Genomic DNA, 20,733 nt, shown 5'->3' with positions numbered 1-20,733 from the left:
CTTCAAACACGCAAATTAAGAAAAGAAAATTCAATGGTATGCAAGTTCTCCCGTCCTCCCGTCAAGTCCTCTCGATGTTTTTCCCTCACCATTTTTCTAATAAATAAATGAGAGTAGAAAAATTTAAAAAGTAATAATACGTAAATACTAATAAAATAAATGTTAGGCTGGTAAATGATTTTATTTCTAAAGTTCTCCTGTCAATTTATGAAATTTTAGAAGTCGTAAGAAGGTGAAACGGATCGGAGATTAGTCAAATCATAGAAAAATACAAGTTGTCTGTTCTTTGCAGTGATGCGGCCAATACGACACGAACTGAGAAGTTTTACCGGAGACGAGCGAAGTTGTTATCTTTCCGACAGTCGTTGTAATAACATACTTTTTTAGAAATAAAGAAAGAAAATATATAAAATAGGTCAGGAAAACTTAATAGAAAGGAACAAATATAATTATTTTTTATTTAATACAGTAAATACAAAAATGACAACATTAAAGCTACATTTAGATAAGTGCTGATTTTTAGTGAAAGCCTGTATATTTGTAAAATGAAGCTCTGTACTGTGCCGTGATAGCCCAGTGGATAAGACCTCTGCCTCCGAATCCGGAGAATGTGGGTTCAAATCCGGTCCGGGGCATGCATCTCCAACTTTTCAGTTGTGTGCATTTTAAGAAATTAAATATCACGTGTCTCAATTGGTGAAGGAAAACATCGTGAGGAAACCTGCATACCAGAAAATTATCATTCTCACACATTCTCTGCGTGTGTGAAGTCTGCCAATCCACATTGGGCCAGCGTGGTGGACTATTGGCCTAACCCCTCTCATACTGAGAGGAGACTCGAGCTCAGCAGTGAGCCGAATATGGGTTGATGACGACTAAGCTCTGTACCGACTCTTAAATATATGGGTAAAATATTTAAAGTAAAAAAGGGATTTAATTGGTATAAGTTTCACACGTCTGCCTGTGACATTATATTTTCTAAACGAACGGATTATAACAAAAACCTGCATCTTTTTTGTTTTAAAGCCAACGTAATCGAGATGTTTCTTAACTATACACAATGAAAATCCGATAAGTAGGTAAAAATTAAATGCACTGTATAACTCCGATAATTTTAATAATTTCTCGATACTGCTGAACTTACATACAAGTATCTCCGTACTTCATAGTGCCCACTTATAGCCATTGCAATGACTATTTCAATTCACTCTGCACCGGGTCGGAGAGAGGCTCAAATATTTGCTGAACAAATCGCAAGACGTCTTTACATTCGACTTCATATATTAAACGGTGAAAGAGATAAAATACTGATAAGTATCTATTAAAAATAAATTAATTATTATGTAACTAAAGTTCCTTTAAACACTTATTCATTGACTTCAAATCGCATTAGGTTTTCGAAAATTGGTCTTTCTTTGCTTGAAGCCCAGTCTTTAAACTAAGATTAAACAACTTAACACTTTAAAAAATTAATAACTAAAATCTTTTTACGAATCAATGAAATTAATCTATTACGAATCAATGAAATTAATCGACTTCCTTTATAATGAAATTCTTTGATTTTCACATTTGAAAAATGAGGAAATATATTTTCTTTACCTTTCCAACATGTTTACAAATTAAACCTGTTGGGAATAGCAGTACTTAGTACCCAGTCGCTTTCAATCGTTAACAATCGAATGGAAAAATACAGCAGCATTGTGTGATAAGTGATTGGGACCGGGGTATTGGCGACATCCCATGACAATATTAGTAATTTCTTGTAAATTTTTCCATAAATTTGCCCTAAATTTGGACATATTTCGAAGAGAGTGTCTGAAGTGACAGTGAGAGTGTGTGAGTGTGAGAGTGAGAGTGTGAGTGTATTGTTCATATTTTATAGGTAGATATCGTTTAACAACTACCTATAATAGATACCTTGGCCACTCAGGCTCAGTTGATTTTTTTTCATAGCCGAGTAATGAGTTGGATTCCCAAATTCGTTCATTTTAGAATTATTATTTACATATGTTCAGCTAGCCTATTCACTATTTTAGTCTTTCATGAAACCTATTCAAATAAACATCAAATCAATTGACAAAATGTCATCTACCTACTGATGATATCCACCAGTAAGCACCGGATGACATTTTTTATAATTTCGTGTATGTCAACTAGCATAGTCAAAAATAGTGAATTAGTTACCATTCAACAGACAAAGACACCACACTTACACCATTTCAGTTTTTTGACTTACAAGTTAAAATTAAAGTCAATAATTCAGCTAAAATGAAGACCTTCTAATTCTATTATGATGATTTTTTTTATGTAAGCTTATAAAACTTTGTGCGTAGGCAAAATTTTACTACGCGAAATCAGCTTTTTTTATATATTCTTTGACAAGTTAGTCATTGACTGCAATCACACCCTGATGTTAAGGAATGATGCAGTCTTAAATGGAAACGGGTTTACTTGATGGAGGTACAAGATTATTCTACCCTTATCTCCGACGGTTTCGTATTGGAACGCTAGATCGCTTGGCGGTACATCTATGCCGGTAGGGTGGTAACTAACCGTGACCTAGGTTACCATACCTACCAACACCAAAAAACCCAAAATATTTTTTTCTCTTTGGGAGTTGCGTTTTTTATTATTTATAAGTTAGCCCTTGTCTACAACCTCTCCTGATGGTAAGTGTAGATGTAATCTAAGATAGAAGCTAACTTGTTAAGAGGAGGATGAAAATCCACACCCCTTACCGTTTCTACACGACATCGTATTGGAACGCTAAATGGCTTGGTGGTAACTAGCCACGGCCGAAGCCTCCTACCAGCCAAACCTGGACCAATTAATAAAACCTCAGTCGAAGTGAAACACGGTAAACGTATAGCACCTTCTTTTCCGTCGGAGGCAATAACACAAAGATTCGAATGCAAAGGTCTAGACCCTACTGGCGCGCTCATACATTTTAATCCGGCCGTGCGTCCATCTGTCTCGCTAAAAGCATTGCTGTTGTATATTTATAAAGGACATGGTTAAGTATGGGGAGGGAATTGATTCTGAACGTTTCACGGTGTGTCGTCATGTTATAAGCCTCAATAGCCCAATGGTTAAGAGGCACAACTCATCACCAAGAGGTTCTGGTTTGATCCACGTCCGCTACTAACGACTTTTGTCGTACCCACTTGTAATATAGTTTTTTTTCATCTAGTCAGATGAGAGTAAATAAAAAAGAAATATATATATTTTTTAAATTGAAAAGAATTTAGTCCTTGCTTGCGATCTTTCATGTTGTAGGCATTTATTAATAATGGACAAGAATATACTAGAGTCAAATTGAAAAAAAATATGAAAAAATGTGTCAGGCTGGGATGATCCGAGCCAGGAAAATATAAATTTGTAAAATAATCGGGCTTTAAATATACCCACAAGTTTTTTTATACAAAGGAAATTCTGATAAATCTCGCCTTTGACCATTTTATTTTATTTTGTGGAATAAAGTTTCAAAAACCAAATATATAGTAATTTTCCTATTTTATACTAGTGATATCTAAGCTCTAATATTTATATACTCCTAGAGTTAAATAAAATAATTGTTAAATAATTATTATGCTATGTTATACTTAGACGACGACGTACTCGTATTATAGATACTGAGCCTACTTGAAATAAATGATTTTTTGATTTTTGATTTTTTTTTTAGATTTTATAAGATCCTGCTACGTTGGAAGAAAGCCTACGCCGTAGTTCTCTACGCCGTAGCCTAACTACGCCGTTGTCCTGCTACGCCGTAGTTGCGCTACGTAAAAATCAGATTTTGACATTGATTTTTAGGCTCATAATGGTGCTGATGTTTTTTACCGTCATCCTTATTTCTGATGCCAAACATCATATCAGTGCTTCTATCCTTCAAAAAAAACATCAAAATCAAAAATCATTTATTTCAAGTAGGCTCAGTTTACAAGCACTTTTGACACGTCAGTTGACTATTTGTAAAGATTTTACCACTGGTTCGGAAGGCAGGTTCTGCTGAGAAGATACCGGCAAGAAACTCAACAGTTGCTCTTTTGAAAAAGTCATACAGTATTATAATTTACAATTGATAACAATTACAATTTCTTATAGTTTTATTTCCTGTGTGAAGGTGGAAGCTGATCCAATGGCCTCCAAGCGCTTTTATCTTTAAGGAACTCATCAATGTTGTAGTAACCTCGACTAAGTAAATGTTTTTTAACACATTGCTTAAAGCTATGCATTGGCAGGTCCATCACAGTCTTGGGGATCTTGTTATAGAAGAGTACACCCAAACCTACAAAAGATTTTTTTACTCTTTGGAGACGATATGCAGAAATAACTAACTTATGCCCGTGTCTAGTAAGACGTGGGTTTCTCTCCTTTTCGTTTGTACAAATTAATATTTTGTCTTACATAGACTATACTGTTATATATATATATTGACAGGCTACTGTTAGTATACCTATTTCTTTAAACTTTTGACGAAGGGACTCGCGTGATTTTAATTGATATATTGCTCGAATTGCTCTTTTTTGAAGTACAAATATAGATTGTATATCGGCAGCCTTGCCCCACAATAAAATACCGTAAGACATTACGCTGTGAAAGTACGCAAAATAAACTAGCCTAGCTGTATCAATATCAGTGAACTGTCTTATTTTTCTCACTGCAAATGCCGCTGAGCTGAGTTTACCAGACAGTTTTTCTATATGAGCACCCCACTGAAGTTTACAATCCAAGGTCACTCCCAGGAAAACTGTGGAACTCTCCATTTCCAGTGTTTCACCATCGATCATTATAGACTTATCTAATTTTTTAACATTTGGCAATGAAAATTCAATACATTTAGTTTTCTTGGCATTCAAAAGTAGATTATTTGCAGTGAACCAATGCGACACATGCGATATGGCACGGTTTACGTCGTCAGAGTTATCTTTATTTCTGTCGGACTTAAAAATTAAGGATGTGTCATCAGCAAACAGTACAATCTCACATATGCCGCTGACATGGTATGGTAAATCGTTTATGTACACTAAAAATAGAAAAGGACCCAGAATTGAACCCTGTGGGACGCCCAGTAGATGAGGCTTACCTTTGTCAAGTAGTTAATATTTGACAGAGAAAAGCCTCACGCCTATGTCTAACATTTTACAAGGTTTTATACAATGTTTCTTTTTTCACAGTGTTGACGTTGAGTTTGCTTAAGATCCATCATCAGCAGACAGTCCATCTGTTTGCTCCGACCATTATTAGATCAAAAAATCAAAATCAAAATCAAAAATCATTTATTTCAAGTGGGCTCAGTTTACAAGCACTTCTGACACGTCAGTTGACTATTTGTAAAGATTCTACCACAGGTTCGGAAGGCAGGTTCTGCTGAGAAGAAACCGGCAAGAAACTCAACAGTTGCTCTTTTTAAAAAATCATACAACATTGTAATTTACAATTGATGACAACATTACAATTTTTTATAGTTTTACTTCCTGTGTGAAGGTGGAAGCTGATCCAACGGCCTCCAAGCATCTTTAACTTCCTATCTTAATCTTTAGAACTTCTTATCTTAATCTTTAGAATAACAGACTTACCCTTCAAAGCGGGACAGATCCTTTTCCAGAGTGTGAGGCAGCCGCAGCGGTGGTACTGCCCCAGCGCCAGCTCCATGAAGAACAGCGGCAGACCTCCGAACAGCAGCATCACGCAGTACGGGATCAGGAACGCACCTGTTTCATCATCAGTCTATTTTAGTGGCCCACTAAAGGGTTTTCAGGTAGTGTAGGTTCCGGTCTTTCTTTCAATTTGGGTTGATAGTATTAAACGATGAGATGGATGTGTGGTGTGACAAGAATAGATAAAATAAGGAATGAGTATATAAGAGGAAGTCTGAAGGTGGCGCCAGTGACAGAAAAATTGAGGAGTAGAAGCAAGTTTAGCTTGGTATGGATATATAATGCGTAGAGAGGAAAGTCATATTACTAGAAAAATGTTGAATGTGCAAGTGGAAGGTCATAAGAGGAGAGGAAGGCCAAAGAAGAGATGGTTGGATTGTGTGAAAGAGGACATGTGTGTAAAAGGAGTGGGTGATGAGTTGACGAGTAATAGAGACGAATGGAAAAGATTGACATATTTTTCCGACCCCACTAAAGTGGGATAAGGGTAAGGAGATGATGATGATGAGTATTAAAGGATGATAATTTTTGACTGTATAATTTTAATATCAGATTAATGATATTGATTGGAAGCTTTTTTGAGAAATATTTAGTCTGTTATGTCGACGGTGAAGCCTACCACAGCCAGCAGGAACTCCGCCTTCTTCCGGACAACACCTCACCAGGTAACGCGTCAACTCACCGCCGCCATTCTGGTAGCAGATGTAGGGAAAGCGCCAGACGTTGCCGAGATCGACGGCGAAGCCCACCACCGCCAGCAGGAACTCCGCCTTCTTCGCCCACGTCTCGCGCTCCCGCGCCGGCGTCAGTGACACCACCAGCGAGCGCGCCTTGTGGCTCTGCCAACGAGATCTTGGGCATCATCAGAACAACTACTACAGTACAGTACAGTACCAGTACAGCAGGGCTATTCGTTAATGTTTTTATAACTCGACGGGTTGAGTTTCGAATTTCGGAATATAACATTCAGACTGGAGTATTGCAATTCTGTTTGTTGGCAGAATGTGCTTGTCAGTAGTTATTTCCATAAATATTTATTTACGCTTTGAGTCATTCCCAGACTGTACTGTACTGCACGATAAGCTGTATACACAGCTGTCATCACGATCGCCATCAAATCAGCCACATGCCTTTGATTTCCATGCCATATAATAAACCAACAACTTATAATTACAGAGGTTGAAAGTTTGTATGCAAAATCAAAATGAAAAAAATTATATGTATACTACCAGAAAACACTAAATATACGACACGCGTAGTCGTGGACGTACGCTAGTATGAAATGAAAAAATGATAGTGTCAAACAATGACTACGTACGTTCTGCACAGGTTGCTGCGGGGCGAGAGTGTTGGCGGAGGCGGAAGCGGAGGCGGGTGCGGAGGCGGGAGCGGGGGCGGGCGCGGGCGCGGTCGGCGTGTCGGGCGGCGCTGGCATCTCCTCGCACTCACGCTCACCGTTCCGCCGCTCCGGCGCCGGGCTCTCGCCCTGGGGTACACCATTCATATAAACTCTAACATAGCAGATAGTAGTGCTCTTAAGCTAGGCTTTATTATAACTCATACACGTAGCTAAATTATTTAGTTAGCTTCCAAGCAAATAATTTATTTGTACAAACAATAATTAAAAAAATATACTACATATAAATACTTAGATAATGTAGGTATAAAAACACCCAGATAATGGAAAACACTCATGTTCTTCACACAAATATTTTCCAATTGTGGGAATCGAACCTAAGACGTGGATGCTGACAACAGTATCACTACCCACTGCACCACGCGAACGTCGTAATGACTGGCATCTTTGAGACAACTTTAACTTACAGTTAAGTTAAACTTACTATTTCTGTAAATCCTAGACTGCTAAAACTAAATCATTGAATTCGATATAACATTTTCAAAAGTAAAATTGAAAAGTAACACTGAACACGCAGTGTTTGCGTCTCTTATCCAAACAACGCGGGATTGCTTCGCAAACAGAAGTAATGAAGAGTGACCCTCCGTACTCCGCACGCCCTTCAGCGCTGATTGCAGACTTTCAAGATGGCTGCCTTGGCCTGTTGCTTGCGGTGCTAGCTACTTTGTTACTTTTTAGAGTCTACACTAAAGTTAAAAGGGGCAAAGTTATTGGCATTGTATTATTGTAATCTCTGGATCTATTGAACATTCTTTTACCACTGAAAAGCCACGTTATTTGTGAGTGTCATTGGCTATATTTTGTCTCGGTAATCTCATTGGAACTATGTTGGTAAAATCACAGGGCGTGTGCCAGTAACTATATAAAATAGTTTCATTTTTCCATCATATTATTTTATTAAGAATGTATTTTATATGTTTTAAATATGACTAAATTTCTCATTTCGCTCCAACTAGAGTGTACTTAGCCAAATCAGCCGATAGACGTCCACTGCTGGACATAGGAGTCTTGCATGGACCTCCAAGCACAACGTTCTCGAGCCGCCAGCATCCAGCGGCTCTTTGCAACCTGTTTGATATCTTCGGTCCACCTAGTGGGGGGGATGACCAACACTGCGCTTTCCGGTGCGGAGTCGCCATTCCAGCACCTTGTGACCCCAACGTCCATCGGCTCTTCGAACTATGGCGCCTGCCCATTGCCACTTCAGCTTCGCAACTCGCTGAACTATGTCAGTGACTTTGGATGGTCTGCGGATCTCCTTATTTCTGATTTGATCACGCAGAGAAATTCCAAGTATAGCTCGCTCAATCGCCCGCTGAGTGACTTTGAGCCTTCTAATAAGGCCCATAGTCAGTGAATACTACTAGAAAAGATTGTGTACAGAGTGGCTACGACAATACCCAAGCGAGCGGGTATCGAACTAAATGAATCTCCCGGTGACGTGTACACCTCATCGTTGAGCTTCGAAGCTTCTCAGTTTAGTTTCTATGTACTTCTTTTCTGTGTATAAGCTAGGCTAGTATTAGTCAATCCCCCACCAGGTGGACTGACGACATCAAGCGAGTCGCAGGGATTCGCTGGATGCAGGTGGCTCAGAATCGTGATGTTTGCAAGTCCCTACAAATGACCTATGTCCTGCAGTGGACGTCCATCGGCTATTATGATGATGATAATGCTATCTAGTAAAAATATAACTATATCTCGTCCGTTTAGATCTCTAGAACTTAGAGATTAGATCGAATCCTAGTGCGGGCTATAAAACATTGAAATATTCATCCTTCTTATCTTTTATAAATCTCAGCCCGTTATTGTTAAGCTGTTGACATTTCGCATCTCAGAGAGCAAGTTAAAATACAACGGAGTACATAAATAGATGTAGGTATAATTGAAAATTGCTGCTTAATTGTATTATTGCTAACGAAGGTATCAAAACAATTAATCAGTTTACTTATTTAGCGTGCAAAGTATCGCCATTAGCCACTAGGTAATAGTGATGGACATTAGAGATTGGCCTTAATGAACGGATCCACGCTAGTGATGGGCGATACTACCGACATATTAAGTTCATTCTGTAGTATGAAATCCTACAGTGGCAAATGTTTTACTATTTTTAATGACGTGACCAACGATATTTTTAACCGACTTTAAAAATAGGAGGAGGTATATCAATTCGTCGGAATATCAATTCGTCGGAATCTTTTTTTTATGTATGTTCACCGATTACTCGAAGACGCCTGAACCGATTTAATTTTTTTTTTTGATTTAAGTATACTTTAAATATCGTTATTTTCTAATTACAGTCTAACATTCTACTATAGCTTGGCAAATTCGTTCGTAACACTCCCGATGGTTCTCTTGCCAAGCTTAAATTCAATAAATTGAATAGTGTACCAATTTTTCATTGCTGTGTCTTTCCGAAACTACTTACCGGATTCATATGGGGATTTTACAAACAGATATAAGTTTGGGTTCCTTTCAACAGGATTAAGTAAAAGAGTTTTCAGAAAAAAACTAATTCGTGGAAATAGTACAAATCATACTAATATCATAAAGGCGAAAGTTTGTGTGTAAGTGTGCATGTTTGGTACTCCTTGAAATTGGAATGGAACTAGATTTTACACTGGACTGACAATTGGCAATTTATAAAAAAACATGGTTCCCGCGGGATTTGTGTAAAACAGACTTTCACGTATACGAAGTCGCAGGCGTCATTTAGTAGGTCATAAAAATTTGTTGACCATGCACGTTTTAAGATCAAATAGCGGCTTCTGTAGAGCTGTATCACCAACAAGATGTAGATAAAATGCAAAATAGCACGTAAGCAGGCGCTTAGTGCAAGGGTTTACTTTTACGGCCTCTTCAGACGTTATTGTCAATAAAACGAGCGGATTTCAAGCAGATTCCGGCCGTTAGAATGTGTATACTGCCAACAATGGCTTACGGAATCACGGTCGAGTTTTAATTGAATCTTTTGTATCGAATACATAGTAACATAGATAACGCTTGCATGGGCCTATAGTCTTTAAAACCGCCAAGCGATTAAGAATTTTGATGATGAATAGAAATTGTAGGTACCTGCACTGCAATAAATTTTATTATATTAGAGTGTTTTTACATTTATATGTAATTAATGAAAGTTAACCAACATCATTCATTCAAAAGAAAACAAAAATTACAGTCAAACCAGTCAGTTGACCACCGTAAGTTACGCTATCCTTAAATTATTATCTTTTACGGAAACTGGCGAAGAGACTATTTTACTGAGGTCACGATTTCTCTTTCTATCCCAGACAAGGTGTGAAAAATTACGTTATATACGAGTACTTAGATGATTTAAAATTTAGTCCATTTTTATCTGGTTGCTTCCCTAGCCTCTACTTCTAACTTCATCTACTATAGTTACCTACTCAATAACTTGCCTGTACAAGAGAGAAAGAATAAAAGAAGAAGGTAGAAGCAAGGGTTGACTAACTGTAATATTTTATAAAATGAAGTCACATTCTACAGAAAATTGAAAGTCAGAGGGCCTGAAAACATTGTAACGATCTTAAATCTTTAATATTCAGAGCAAAATTATGTAAATTTTCGAAAGAGCAATAAAAACGTATCTAATCTGAATTTAAAAGTCAATCGCCAAAGTCAAACAAGTAAATCATAGCCGATCAAAGAGTTAATTCTTTCTGTAACTTTATTAAATGTCATTTTGTTTTTGTAATTTTTTGTACGAATAATAACTACTTTATTAAAAAGTTTTGGAGTTTCGGACTTTGGATCACAACAATTTGTAGTTTTTAATTTTGTAACGATAACTATCAAATGTCAACTTCGTTGCATGGGGGATGTAATGTCTCCCACTATGGAAAACCTTATAAAAGGCGTATGTTCATTTGTCCCAGACAGGATCCAGGGTACTTATTTAAGGGTGGAAGTAATGTTACCTCAGTCAGTGGTACGAATTGAGTGAATGAAATGGTCGATGACGTTTAAAATCGCTATACAAGACGATCCTGAGATAAGTTTAATGACCATTGGTTGATGGCCATGGATTTAATAGCTTGTAGTAGGCCCATGACCTTTTGATCTGTAGCTTGACAGCGTAACCACTATAGCATCAATGTACGAAAGCACAGTTTTTGTACTAATATTATAAAGCTGAAGAGTTTGTTTGTTTGATTGAACGCGCTAATCTCAGGAACTACTGGTCCGATTTGAAAAATTCTCTCAGTGTTAGATAGCCCATTTATCGAGGAAGGCTATAGGCTATATATTATCCCCGTATTCTTATGGGAACGGGAACTACACGGGTGAAACCGCGCGTGTTGTGCTTGTGTTATTTAAACAAAACGAATTCCGCTACTATCTCTGCTGGAATGCTCTGCATGCCGGCAGTGACCTTGTACCCACGGTATACCTACCGCAATGCTTCTCATTGCTGGGCATGGTTAGGTAGGTGGTCCAAGGTAGAACCGAATTACCTTTATACTAGTTAATTAAACGTTATTTTTGTTGACATACCAAATAAGAGGATGACGTCAAGAATATAATGGGTCCAATAAAGACAGTATAAAAAATCTAGGAGGTCTTGTCGAAAGACTTCCGTAAAAAATACGACTGTTTGCTGATACTTATTTTAGAATATTTAAAAAGTATTATGCACAATTAAATTTGATTTAATGTAACAACCAAAATAGTAAAACGGGTTTGTAATTTTTAGTTTTATTTTAAATTTAATTAGAACCACTTTCAGCACTCCTAGCATCATCGACTTATAAATTATAATATGGTGACGAGAGAGAGCGATAGCTTTATTTGTAATGGAATGAAACAGAGAGCTATATGTTTGATTCCTCTGCTATTGGTTGACAATATATTATCTCTTTCTTGTCACAAGATAATTATGTCGCTGGCGCATATGATGTTTAATTCTAAGAGAAATTGTTTTCCGCTCTTAACTTGGACCATACCTTTAATTTTGATAGAGTTATGTCATTCTCGGTAAACTTAGCCGTGATTACGTGTAATGTAACATTTTACCGCTCTGTTACATGATTATGGTGTATAAACTATAAAATAGTAATTAAGGCGTAATTATTATAAACATGTTATAAAAATGGATTCTAATCACGAACCGGTTAATGTTTCTATTTCTACAACCATAAGGAAAAAGCAGGGCCTGTAGCCATGTGACAGTTAGATTCTCTTTCTACAAACGCTAACGCTTCGAAAACTACCCAAAAGTATAGGAATAATCGATTCGATCGGCAACTTGATCACATGTCATTACCATGCATTTTTTAAATTTTCGGAGCGTTAGCGTTTGTAGAAAGAGAATTGACGTACCACATAGCTACAGACCCTTATTTGTTAGTCCAGTGTTTAGTCTATGCGGCTTTAAATTACGAGGTCCTGGGTTCGATTTCCTTGGTCGTACTGTAAAAACTCAGTTTTGAAGAACTTACATAAAAAACCGAAACTTATTATGAATGAATATTATTAATAAACTTGACTAAAGCCCTTCAACAGTAAACATAAGACTGTTTACTGCCTAATAGTTATTTTTATTAATATCTAATTACGGATAAATTATATACTAATATTCAAAAAATCTTTTTGATTATATCCAAAAAGAAGATTTAATATGTAATTGTGTATGTATTATAGTGTTAATGATTATAATTTACGAGTATACTATAATAATGCTTGGAAATGATTGCACTATATGACAGGCTTCTTAAATTTTGTTAAATGGTGATAATGATAAACAAAAAAAGCTGGCTGAGTTTGTTGTAGGCGAACAAGGCGCATTTGAACCCTCGTAACTTTAATTTAAAGTTTTCGACTAATTATCACAATTATCTTGGTTAAATGTATTCTACAAAATACTTAAAGCAATTTTCACACAAATTAAATTTTCACCATTAACCAATAACATTACCTGACGTTTCAAAAGATGATAAGCTAAGAAATAAATAAATTCTGACTTAGTCTTTGACTTTAAAAACACATTCGTATCGTCCTATTTTTGATCTGAGAAACTCAGTTTGAAAAATGCTCTACTTAGTTATTATTATTATTTTAAATTGATTTTGTTTGTTTAATAGTAATTTTGTAATTTATTGTTGTAGCTAGATATTATTAATGATTGCTCGGGAAACGAATTGGCAAACTGTAATGTTTCTCCGGGCATATTTCATGTAAATAAATAAATAAATTATTGTGCAAGTTTGGGAGAAACTTTTGGATATTGTGGTGAACATAAACTACCGTGGTCCAGACTGCAGGATGACCCTCTACAGTGTAGGATTAGTTGTTAACAAGGTTGACAAGTTTCCAATAACTACATAAACTTACCTTGAGAGCTCCAGCTCTATTTCACGCTAAACTAAATTGACTGGACTAATAAAACTGCCCATGTTTTGTTCCTATTTCGAAGTCCTTTCAAATATTTTGATAATTTCTAATTTGACTTTGTATTTAATTTTGAAAGCATTTAATGTCTAAAATTCACTCTGTTATTTATTTTTCATTTGTACACCACAATATAAGCGAAACAGAAACATAACTAGAAGTAGAATACAAAAGACGGACTTATCGCTTAATAGCGATGTCTACCAGGCAACCTTAGAAAAATATTAGAATTTTTGTCTGTCTTAATTATTATTTGTAGATCATCACAGTTTTTTTCCTATTTATCATCCCCTTTTGTCTAACAGGTTATTTTAATTAAATAGGATATTTAATCCCCGTATTTTCACGCGGGCGAAACCGCGGGACGGGGCTTATCAAAAAAAATTAAGTCTTCTGTTATTTTTCATACAATAGTTTCTGTTGAACGATATATAAAAAAGGCATTTTCTAGGTCAAGCATCATGGAGTTGTAAATCACTGCGTGCATAATTAAAGGCAAATTAAAAGTATAAAATAGTTAAGAGAAAATATTTAAGTCATTTTCTCCTAACTAAGAGATTTACTAAGAAAATAAAAAGTTAGTATTAAAAGGCAAGTGGAAAAATGCTTGAAATCTACAAATGAAAAAGATTATGTCGAATATTTTTTCGAGTTCCGTAGAAAGTGGGGTGGTAATATTAATATTTTAGTTTGTTCTTTTGGGTTTTTGGTTTTTATGTTTTTATTACCACCATAATACTTCCATTACGAAGCATCACTGTGCTTGATGAGAGAAGAGAAAGTAAAGTAACTATTATATTAAATTTATGTCAGTCGTGGGAGCGACGTAAGGTATAGTAGGCCAATTTTCCGAAATACCTATGAAATACTTTCTACGCAGTCAGATTTTCAAATTATTAATATTTAACGAGCTATTAAATATTAAACAACTCTTTAGGATAGGACTATTTGTTCTATTTATTTTGTTTGACAAATCTACATATTCTTGTTCAATTACCTAATGGTAATGGTCTGAAAACACAGTGAAAACAGTGTCTTCGGGAGGTTAGCGCTCTTGTGCTTGAGAGGTCTTGCTCTAGCCAGAGCCAAGTGCTAAGGCTAGAAGAAGGCTCTAAAGTTTTAGTATGTACTCGTAAATATTTACTGAAAAAAATCAACACCTACTAACAGCATAGGCTGTAATTAAAAATTAACTTTATCGTCTCCAGACATCGTATTTTTTCTTTTTTTTAAATAAGCCTAATATTCCCTTTTCTTTCGATCCAGTCCAGCAAGGAACCCATGGTCAGGAACCCATGATCTATACCACCCGTGAAGTAGTTAAGGCTATTAATGTATTTATGTATTTCTTTGAGGAACTCTAAAAGCAGCCAAGGGCGGAATGTAAGTCCCGCATACTTCACTGTGTTTGTACCGACTGCCGGCCTGTCCTTTGGATTGTTTGTTTACTTTGACTCTTCAAAGCTATTTCACTTGAAACGTTAATATTTTGGCGGAAAAAATGCTTTCGCTCTCTCCAAAAATTCGTTTTCTTTGACTGAATTCGAATTACGAGTCCGAGTTATGTTTTTGTTAGTGCCCCGTAATTATTTTCACATGATACCAGGTTTTTTATGAATTTGCGATGAAATAATAAATCTCATTGACTTTGAGGGCGCTTAAAAAAATTACTTAATGTTTAATTCTTGAATAAACAGTAATTTAATTGCTAACGTTGTCCTTATGGTCTAAGTTTCGGCATTAGGAATATATACCCTCATCTGTCATTTATTTTACATCTGTCACAATGATACATTGAAAGGTTGCCCAGTGGCCAAACACATTTTTACTATAAATTCTAGGAAATAAAGAACTAAATTAAAAGCAACTTTATACAATCGTATAATATGTCAACCTGCATACGTCAAAGATTGTAAATTAGTGCTGGCCCTGTAGTGTTGTAGTAGACCGTTAAATAATTAAGACTAACCGAAAGATTTACACATCAATTACACATAGTCAATTAGTCATACAGTGCAAAACGAATTACTGTGTTGCGGTCTGAACAATACTCGGTTACCGGTGTAATCATACTCGGTTACCGGTATAACCATACTCGGTTACCGGTATAATCATACTCGGTTACCGGTATAATCACAGGGATGTGAGGCTTAATAATAATTTATCAAAGATAAGAAAGCAAAGTTTTTGAGTGACTCTGCCTGTCTGGTTTTTTTACTTAAAATCAGGTAGGTCATCCAGCTATGCTTTTAATTTTGTATATTTTTTTTATAACTACTTTTCAGTCAGCCGCCTATTCATTTGAATTTAGAACGCTCGCTTAGCTTCTCGGAGTTGAAAAATGTTCTTTTATTCAACTACGTAGTAGCATTCGATGGTGTAATATCACTAAATGATAAGTGACGATTTAGAAGAATACTAGACGTCGACGTCTGCGATCAACTTTACGATTATCGTAGTGAAGAGAGAAGCCTCATAGTACGTAGATTCGATTCCCATAACTGGAAAATATTAGTGAATATGACTGACAAAGATTTGTGTGGCATGGCTGTTTTACAGTGTCTAGATGGGTTTTAAAATATTTATGTGTATTATAATTATATCATCTACATTCGTCAGACATCTACACCCCTATCGCTTACTTTGAGGCAGGCTTGAATTTATTAGTTTATGATACTGCCTTAAGCTGAATTATAATACCAGATAAGTATAACAATTGCTAACGACCATTCACCCACTCTCTACAGATTATGGCATGGTAAAATATTTAATATAAAAAAAGTTTTTCAAAGTTCTCACCTTATGTTTGAGTAATCGTCAGCGTTCAGGCGAGAGGAAGCTCATGTCGAAGCGCAGGAGGTGCGTCATGACTCGTGTACACCGCGCGACGGCCGGACCCGGACTGAGCTGAGCCTGACTCCTGACTCTCCTGACTCTGTGCCTGACTTTGCGAGTCAGGGGGCGGGGCGACACGCCCCCCGCAACAAGTTGCGCTGAAATCTGGATTTTGTGTTTATTGTGGGATGTTAAGACGCCTGTACACCAAGCCGATACTATCGATAGTTGTAATACCAATTTTTTTTATTAATAGTAGTTAAAGTACAATTTAACTACAGCATAAAACTCATGAGGTAAGAATTTTATTTACTGTGGTATTACCATTGTTCTATCTATTGCTATTTTTCCTAGAAGGAACATCACCAAGTTACGGTATCAAGGGTGTGACCAGCATCTGATGATGATTTAACAGATCGTAATCCCGTCAACACACACTGAAGTAGCGTGGTTGGTCTGAGCTCCATATCTCCTTTCCTATAAGATATCTCGCTGACTATGGACCTTATTAGAATCCTCAAAGTCACTCAGCGGGCGATGGAGCGAGTTATGCTGGGGATTTTTCTGCGTGATCGAATCAGAAATGAGGAGATCCGCAGACGAACCAAAGTCACTGACGTAGCTCAGCGAGTCACGAAGTTGAAGTGGCAATTGTCAGGCAACATCGTTCGAAGAGCCGATGGACGCTAGGGTCCCAAGGTTCTGGAATGGCGACCCCGCACCGGAAGTTGGTCGACCCCTCACTAGGTGGACCGAGGATGTAAAGCGGATTGCAGGAAGCCGCTGGATGCTGGCGGCTCAAGACCGTTATGTTTGGAAGTCCATGCAAGAGGCCTATGCTCAGTGGTCGTCCATCGGCCGATAATGATGAATGATGATGATAAGACAGGAAGGTTCGTGGCCCTGTAGTGAATACAATAAAGAACTATCTAAATAGATGATGATACGAAGTTACTCTTGGTAAAAAAATAGTCTTCGATGTCTTCTCCCTACTATTGAGCCTACCTCTCAAAATGAGTGCGAGCCAGTGCCCCGCCCTCTCTGTGACTTCCCCAGATTGGGCCACTCGGCAGAGCCGTGACGATGATCGATGGAAGTAATCAACCGCCGATCCCACTTCATCTTATTATACTGAAGTGTAAAACTACGAGATAGCTACGTACGCCCAAGTTTTCGCGTCAGTGATTTTTGGTCAGTGTTTTGACAGTGTAAAATGGTATTTTTGTCATTGCGGAAAACTACACTGAAGTGTGCAAAGTCACTAAATAAAAAAATAAATAAATAAATAAATAAGCCTTTTATTCGGACCTCATTAAGGATATCTTACAATAGTATATACAATACAAAATATTTCATACATTTAAATACTATATCGTTTATACATTTAAAATTTTTCGTATATTTCGTTTTTATTTACTTTCTGTAGGTCCGTTTGCCAATCGGCAAAGGCCTCCTCCAACCTTCTCCATTCAGTTCTTTCTCTGGCTACTCTAGTCCAGGTTTTCCCAGCAACCTGTCTGATATCATCTTCCCATCTTTTTTGTTGCCTTCCTCTGTTCCTTTTCCCTTCTCTTGGATACCACTGTGTAATTATTTTGCTCCACTTGTCCTTTCCTCTGATCATGTGTCCCGACCACTTCCATTTTAGCCTTTTTACTTTTAAGGTCACATCCTGTATTTTGGTCTTTTTCCTAATATTACTGTTTCTTATTCTATCTGCTCTTTTTACTCCCAACATGCTCCTCTCCATTGCTCGTTGGCAAATGGTAAGTCTATTGGCTATGTTTTTCGTTATGGCCCATGTTTGACTTCCATAGATTAAGATTGGTAGGACGCAGACATTGAATAATTTGCTCTTTGTTGCTATGTGTAAGTTTTTGTCTTTCATTACTTCCCGTAAGCCCCAATATCTTTTCCAACCGTTTGCTATTCTTCTTTCGACTTCTTTGTTTACATTATCTGTAGGTGATATCAACTGTCCGAGGTATATATATTCTTCAACATAGTCAATCTGTGACTCGCTTACTATTATGCTGCTTTCAATTCCATTGGTCATTACTTTTGTTTTTTCGGGATTTAATTTCAGTCCTACTTTTCCGCTTTCACATGCTAGGTCATTTAACATTATATTAAGGTCTCCTGCTGTTTTTGCGAATAACACAATATCATCAGCAAATCTTAAGTGTGTAAGTGTGCGGCCGTCGATATTAAGACCAAGATTTTCCCATTCAAAATTTCTGAAGATCATTTCTAAGACAGCGGAGAAAAGTTTTGGAGAGAGCGGATCTCCTTGTCTTACTCCTTTTTGTATCTTAAATGGTTCTCCTTTCTTTTCTAGCTGAATGCAGGCAGAGCTGTTTTTGTAGACATTTCGGATCAATCTTATGTATTTTTGTTCTATACCTTGGTCATTCAACGCCACCCAGATTTTCGTATGTAATAGCGAGTCGAAAGCCTTGCTATAATCGACAAATGCTATGTAGTATTTAAGTTGATATTCCCCATACTTCTCAATGATTTGTCTAACAGCATGGATATGATCAAGAACCGAGTATTCTTTTCTGAAGCCTGCCTGTTCTACTGGCTGTTGTTCATCAAGTTTTCTTTCAATTCGTTTGAGTATAATTTTAGCAAATATTTTATATACGTTGGACATCAGACTTATAGGCCGGTAGTTTCCGATATCGTACTGATCCCCTTTTTTGTACAAAAGGATTATATTAGATTCGGTCCATTGCTGTGGAATCGATTCTGAATTTGTGATATCATTGAAGATTTCTTTGAGAATAGGTGTTATTACCTGTTTTGTTTGTTTTAATAATTCGTTGCTTATTCCGTCTGGTCCCGGAGCTTTATCGTCTTTTTGAGTTTCTAGAGCGAATTCTACTTCTTCCTGCATGATACTGGGTACGGTTGACATTTCTAACATTTCTATTTCTTCTTCCACTCTAGTACATTCGTATTGTTTCTTGTAATAAGATGTAGCGATTCCTAAAATTCCTTGTCGTCGGTTTTCTTTCAATCTATTATCATCTTTCATCTGTACGATCCAGTCCTTTGTGTTATTTAGCTCCTTATTAGCCTTTTTTATTCCTCCTGTCTGCAAAATGTGTCTCTCCATTGTTTCCATTCTTCTCTGAGTTCTGTCTTTTCTTATACTTTCTTTTATTTCTTTGCTGAGTTTTGCTATTTTCTTTCGTCTGTCGTTAGTACTTTTTCCATTGATTAGGTCAGCTCGTTCATTAAGAAGATTGGTAGTTTTAGCAGACTTCCACTTGTCAGATAGGTCTTTGTTATTAGTCCTTTGTTGAATAGATGATTTGATTGTTCTTTCTAACCAGTTGTATTTTTCTTGCACTTGCATGTTTATTGTTTCTCTATTGTAGTCAATCAGCTTTGGCATAATGAAATTGGCTATTTGAGCTGTTTGGTATTTGGTCGGTTTTGTAAATGTCATTTTATTTCTCGGTCTTGGGTTTTTTGGCGGGTTTGTCAATAGTTCTGCTCGAATCATTCGATGGTTGGTATTGAAGTTGAAATTGCTTAAAACTTGCAAAGTCACTAAAGCGTAACACAATACGATAGTGTCGTATGCTTACGTGTTCGCATCATCGATTTTTGGTCATTGTAATTAAAATGTATCTTGTAAATTTTTGTGAAAAATCTACGCGAAAATGTGCAAAATCCATTATCAGTCAAAACACGTATAGACTTTAGTCAACGTCTCCTTACCAAACCGTAACACATGAAAGCTACGTCAATTAATACGTTTCAATTCTAAAATACGAGGAGCTACGAACCACGTTTTTTGCGTCGGTCATTTGATCAGTAATTAATTTTACAGTTTTCCGCCGCGCAACCATTTAATGGCAAAGTCACTTTGCAGTCCGTGGGTACTTAACCCACGGACTGCAAAGTGACTTTCAAAGGGACTTGCAAAGGGTTCCAAACTCATCATTTTCCGAAAAGAGCCCACAACAAATTCAGTCAGGTTTTTATTTAAACAACATTGTCATTTTTCATATTACATACTCGTATCACATTATATCTATAGTTTAATTAATAATTATTTATTTTATATTGTAACACATATTTGCTGCTTATTTTAATTTTGTTTATTTGAATGTATTCATATTAGCTGTGACGTCACACGGGTCTCAGCTGAAAATCAGCGCCGTGTATTATGCTTGTATGTAGTGCATGGCATATGCTGAGCTGTACACCCTTTCTTTTTAAGGGTTACAGACAGACATGCTGTCATAAGGATAAGGTATTTATTGACTGTCTGTAACTTTTAGATATGAATAAATTTATTGTCTTTCTTTCTTTCTTTCTTAGTTTATCACCATTTAACAATAGGTATTTATTATAAGTGTTGGTCGACCCCCCTATGCGGACCGAGGATATGAAGCG

The 20,733-nt window shown here is 36.7% G+C and overlaps 1 protein-coding gene across 1 annotated transcript in view; it reads right to left on the bottom strand.

Annotated features, from left to right (window-relative positions):
- The window catches only part of LOC112046801 (sodium-dependent serotonin transporter), a 31,012-nt gene extending 14,634 nt beyond the window's left edge, over window positions 1–16,378 (bottom strand). The window contains exons 1-4 of the mRNA XM_052885609.1: window positions 16,285–16,378; window positions 6,979–7,146; window positions 6,343–6,499; window positions 5,580–5,714 (exon numbers count right to left, since the gene is read on the bottom strand). Coding sequence (XP_052741569.1) covers window positions 5,580–5,714; window positions 6,343–6,499; window positions 6,979–7,095 — 409 coding nt within the window. The 5' untranslated portion in view covers window positions 7,096–7,146; window positions 16,285–16,378. The remainder of the gene's footprint in view (window positions 1–5,579; window positions 5,715–6,342; window positions 6,500–6,978; window positions 7,147–16,284) is intronic.
- Window positions 16,379–20,733: the final 4,355 nt, after the last annotated feature.

This window comes from Bicyclus anynana, chromosome 14, assembly GCF_947172395.1.
Source record: "Bicyclus anynana chromosome 14, ilBicAnyn1.1, whole genome shotgun sequence".
Lineage (NCBI taxonomy): Eukaryota > Metazoa > Arthropoda > Insecta > Lepidoptera > Nymphalidae > Bicyclus > Bicyclus anynana.
This window is presented reverse-complemented; position numbering and strand designations above follow the sequence as displayed.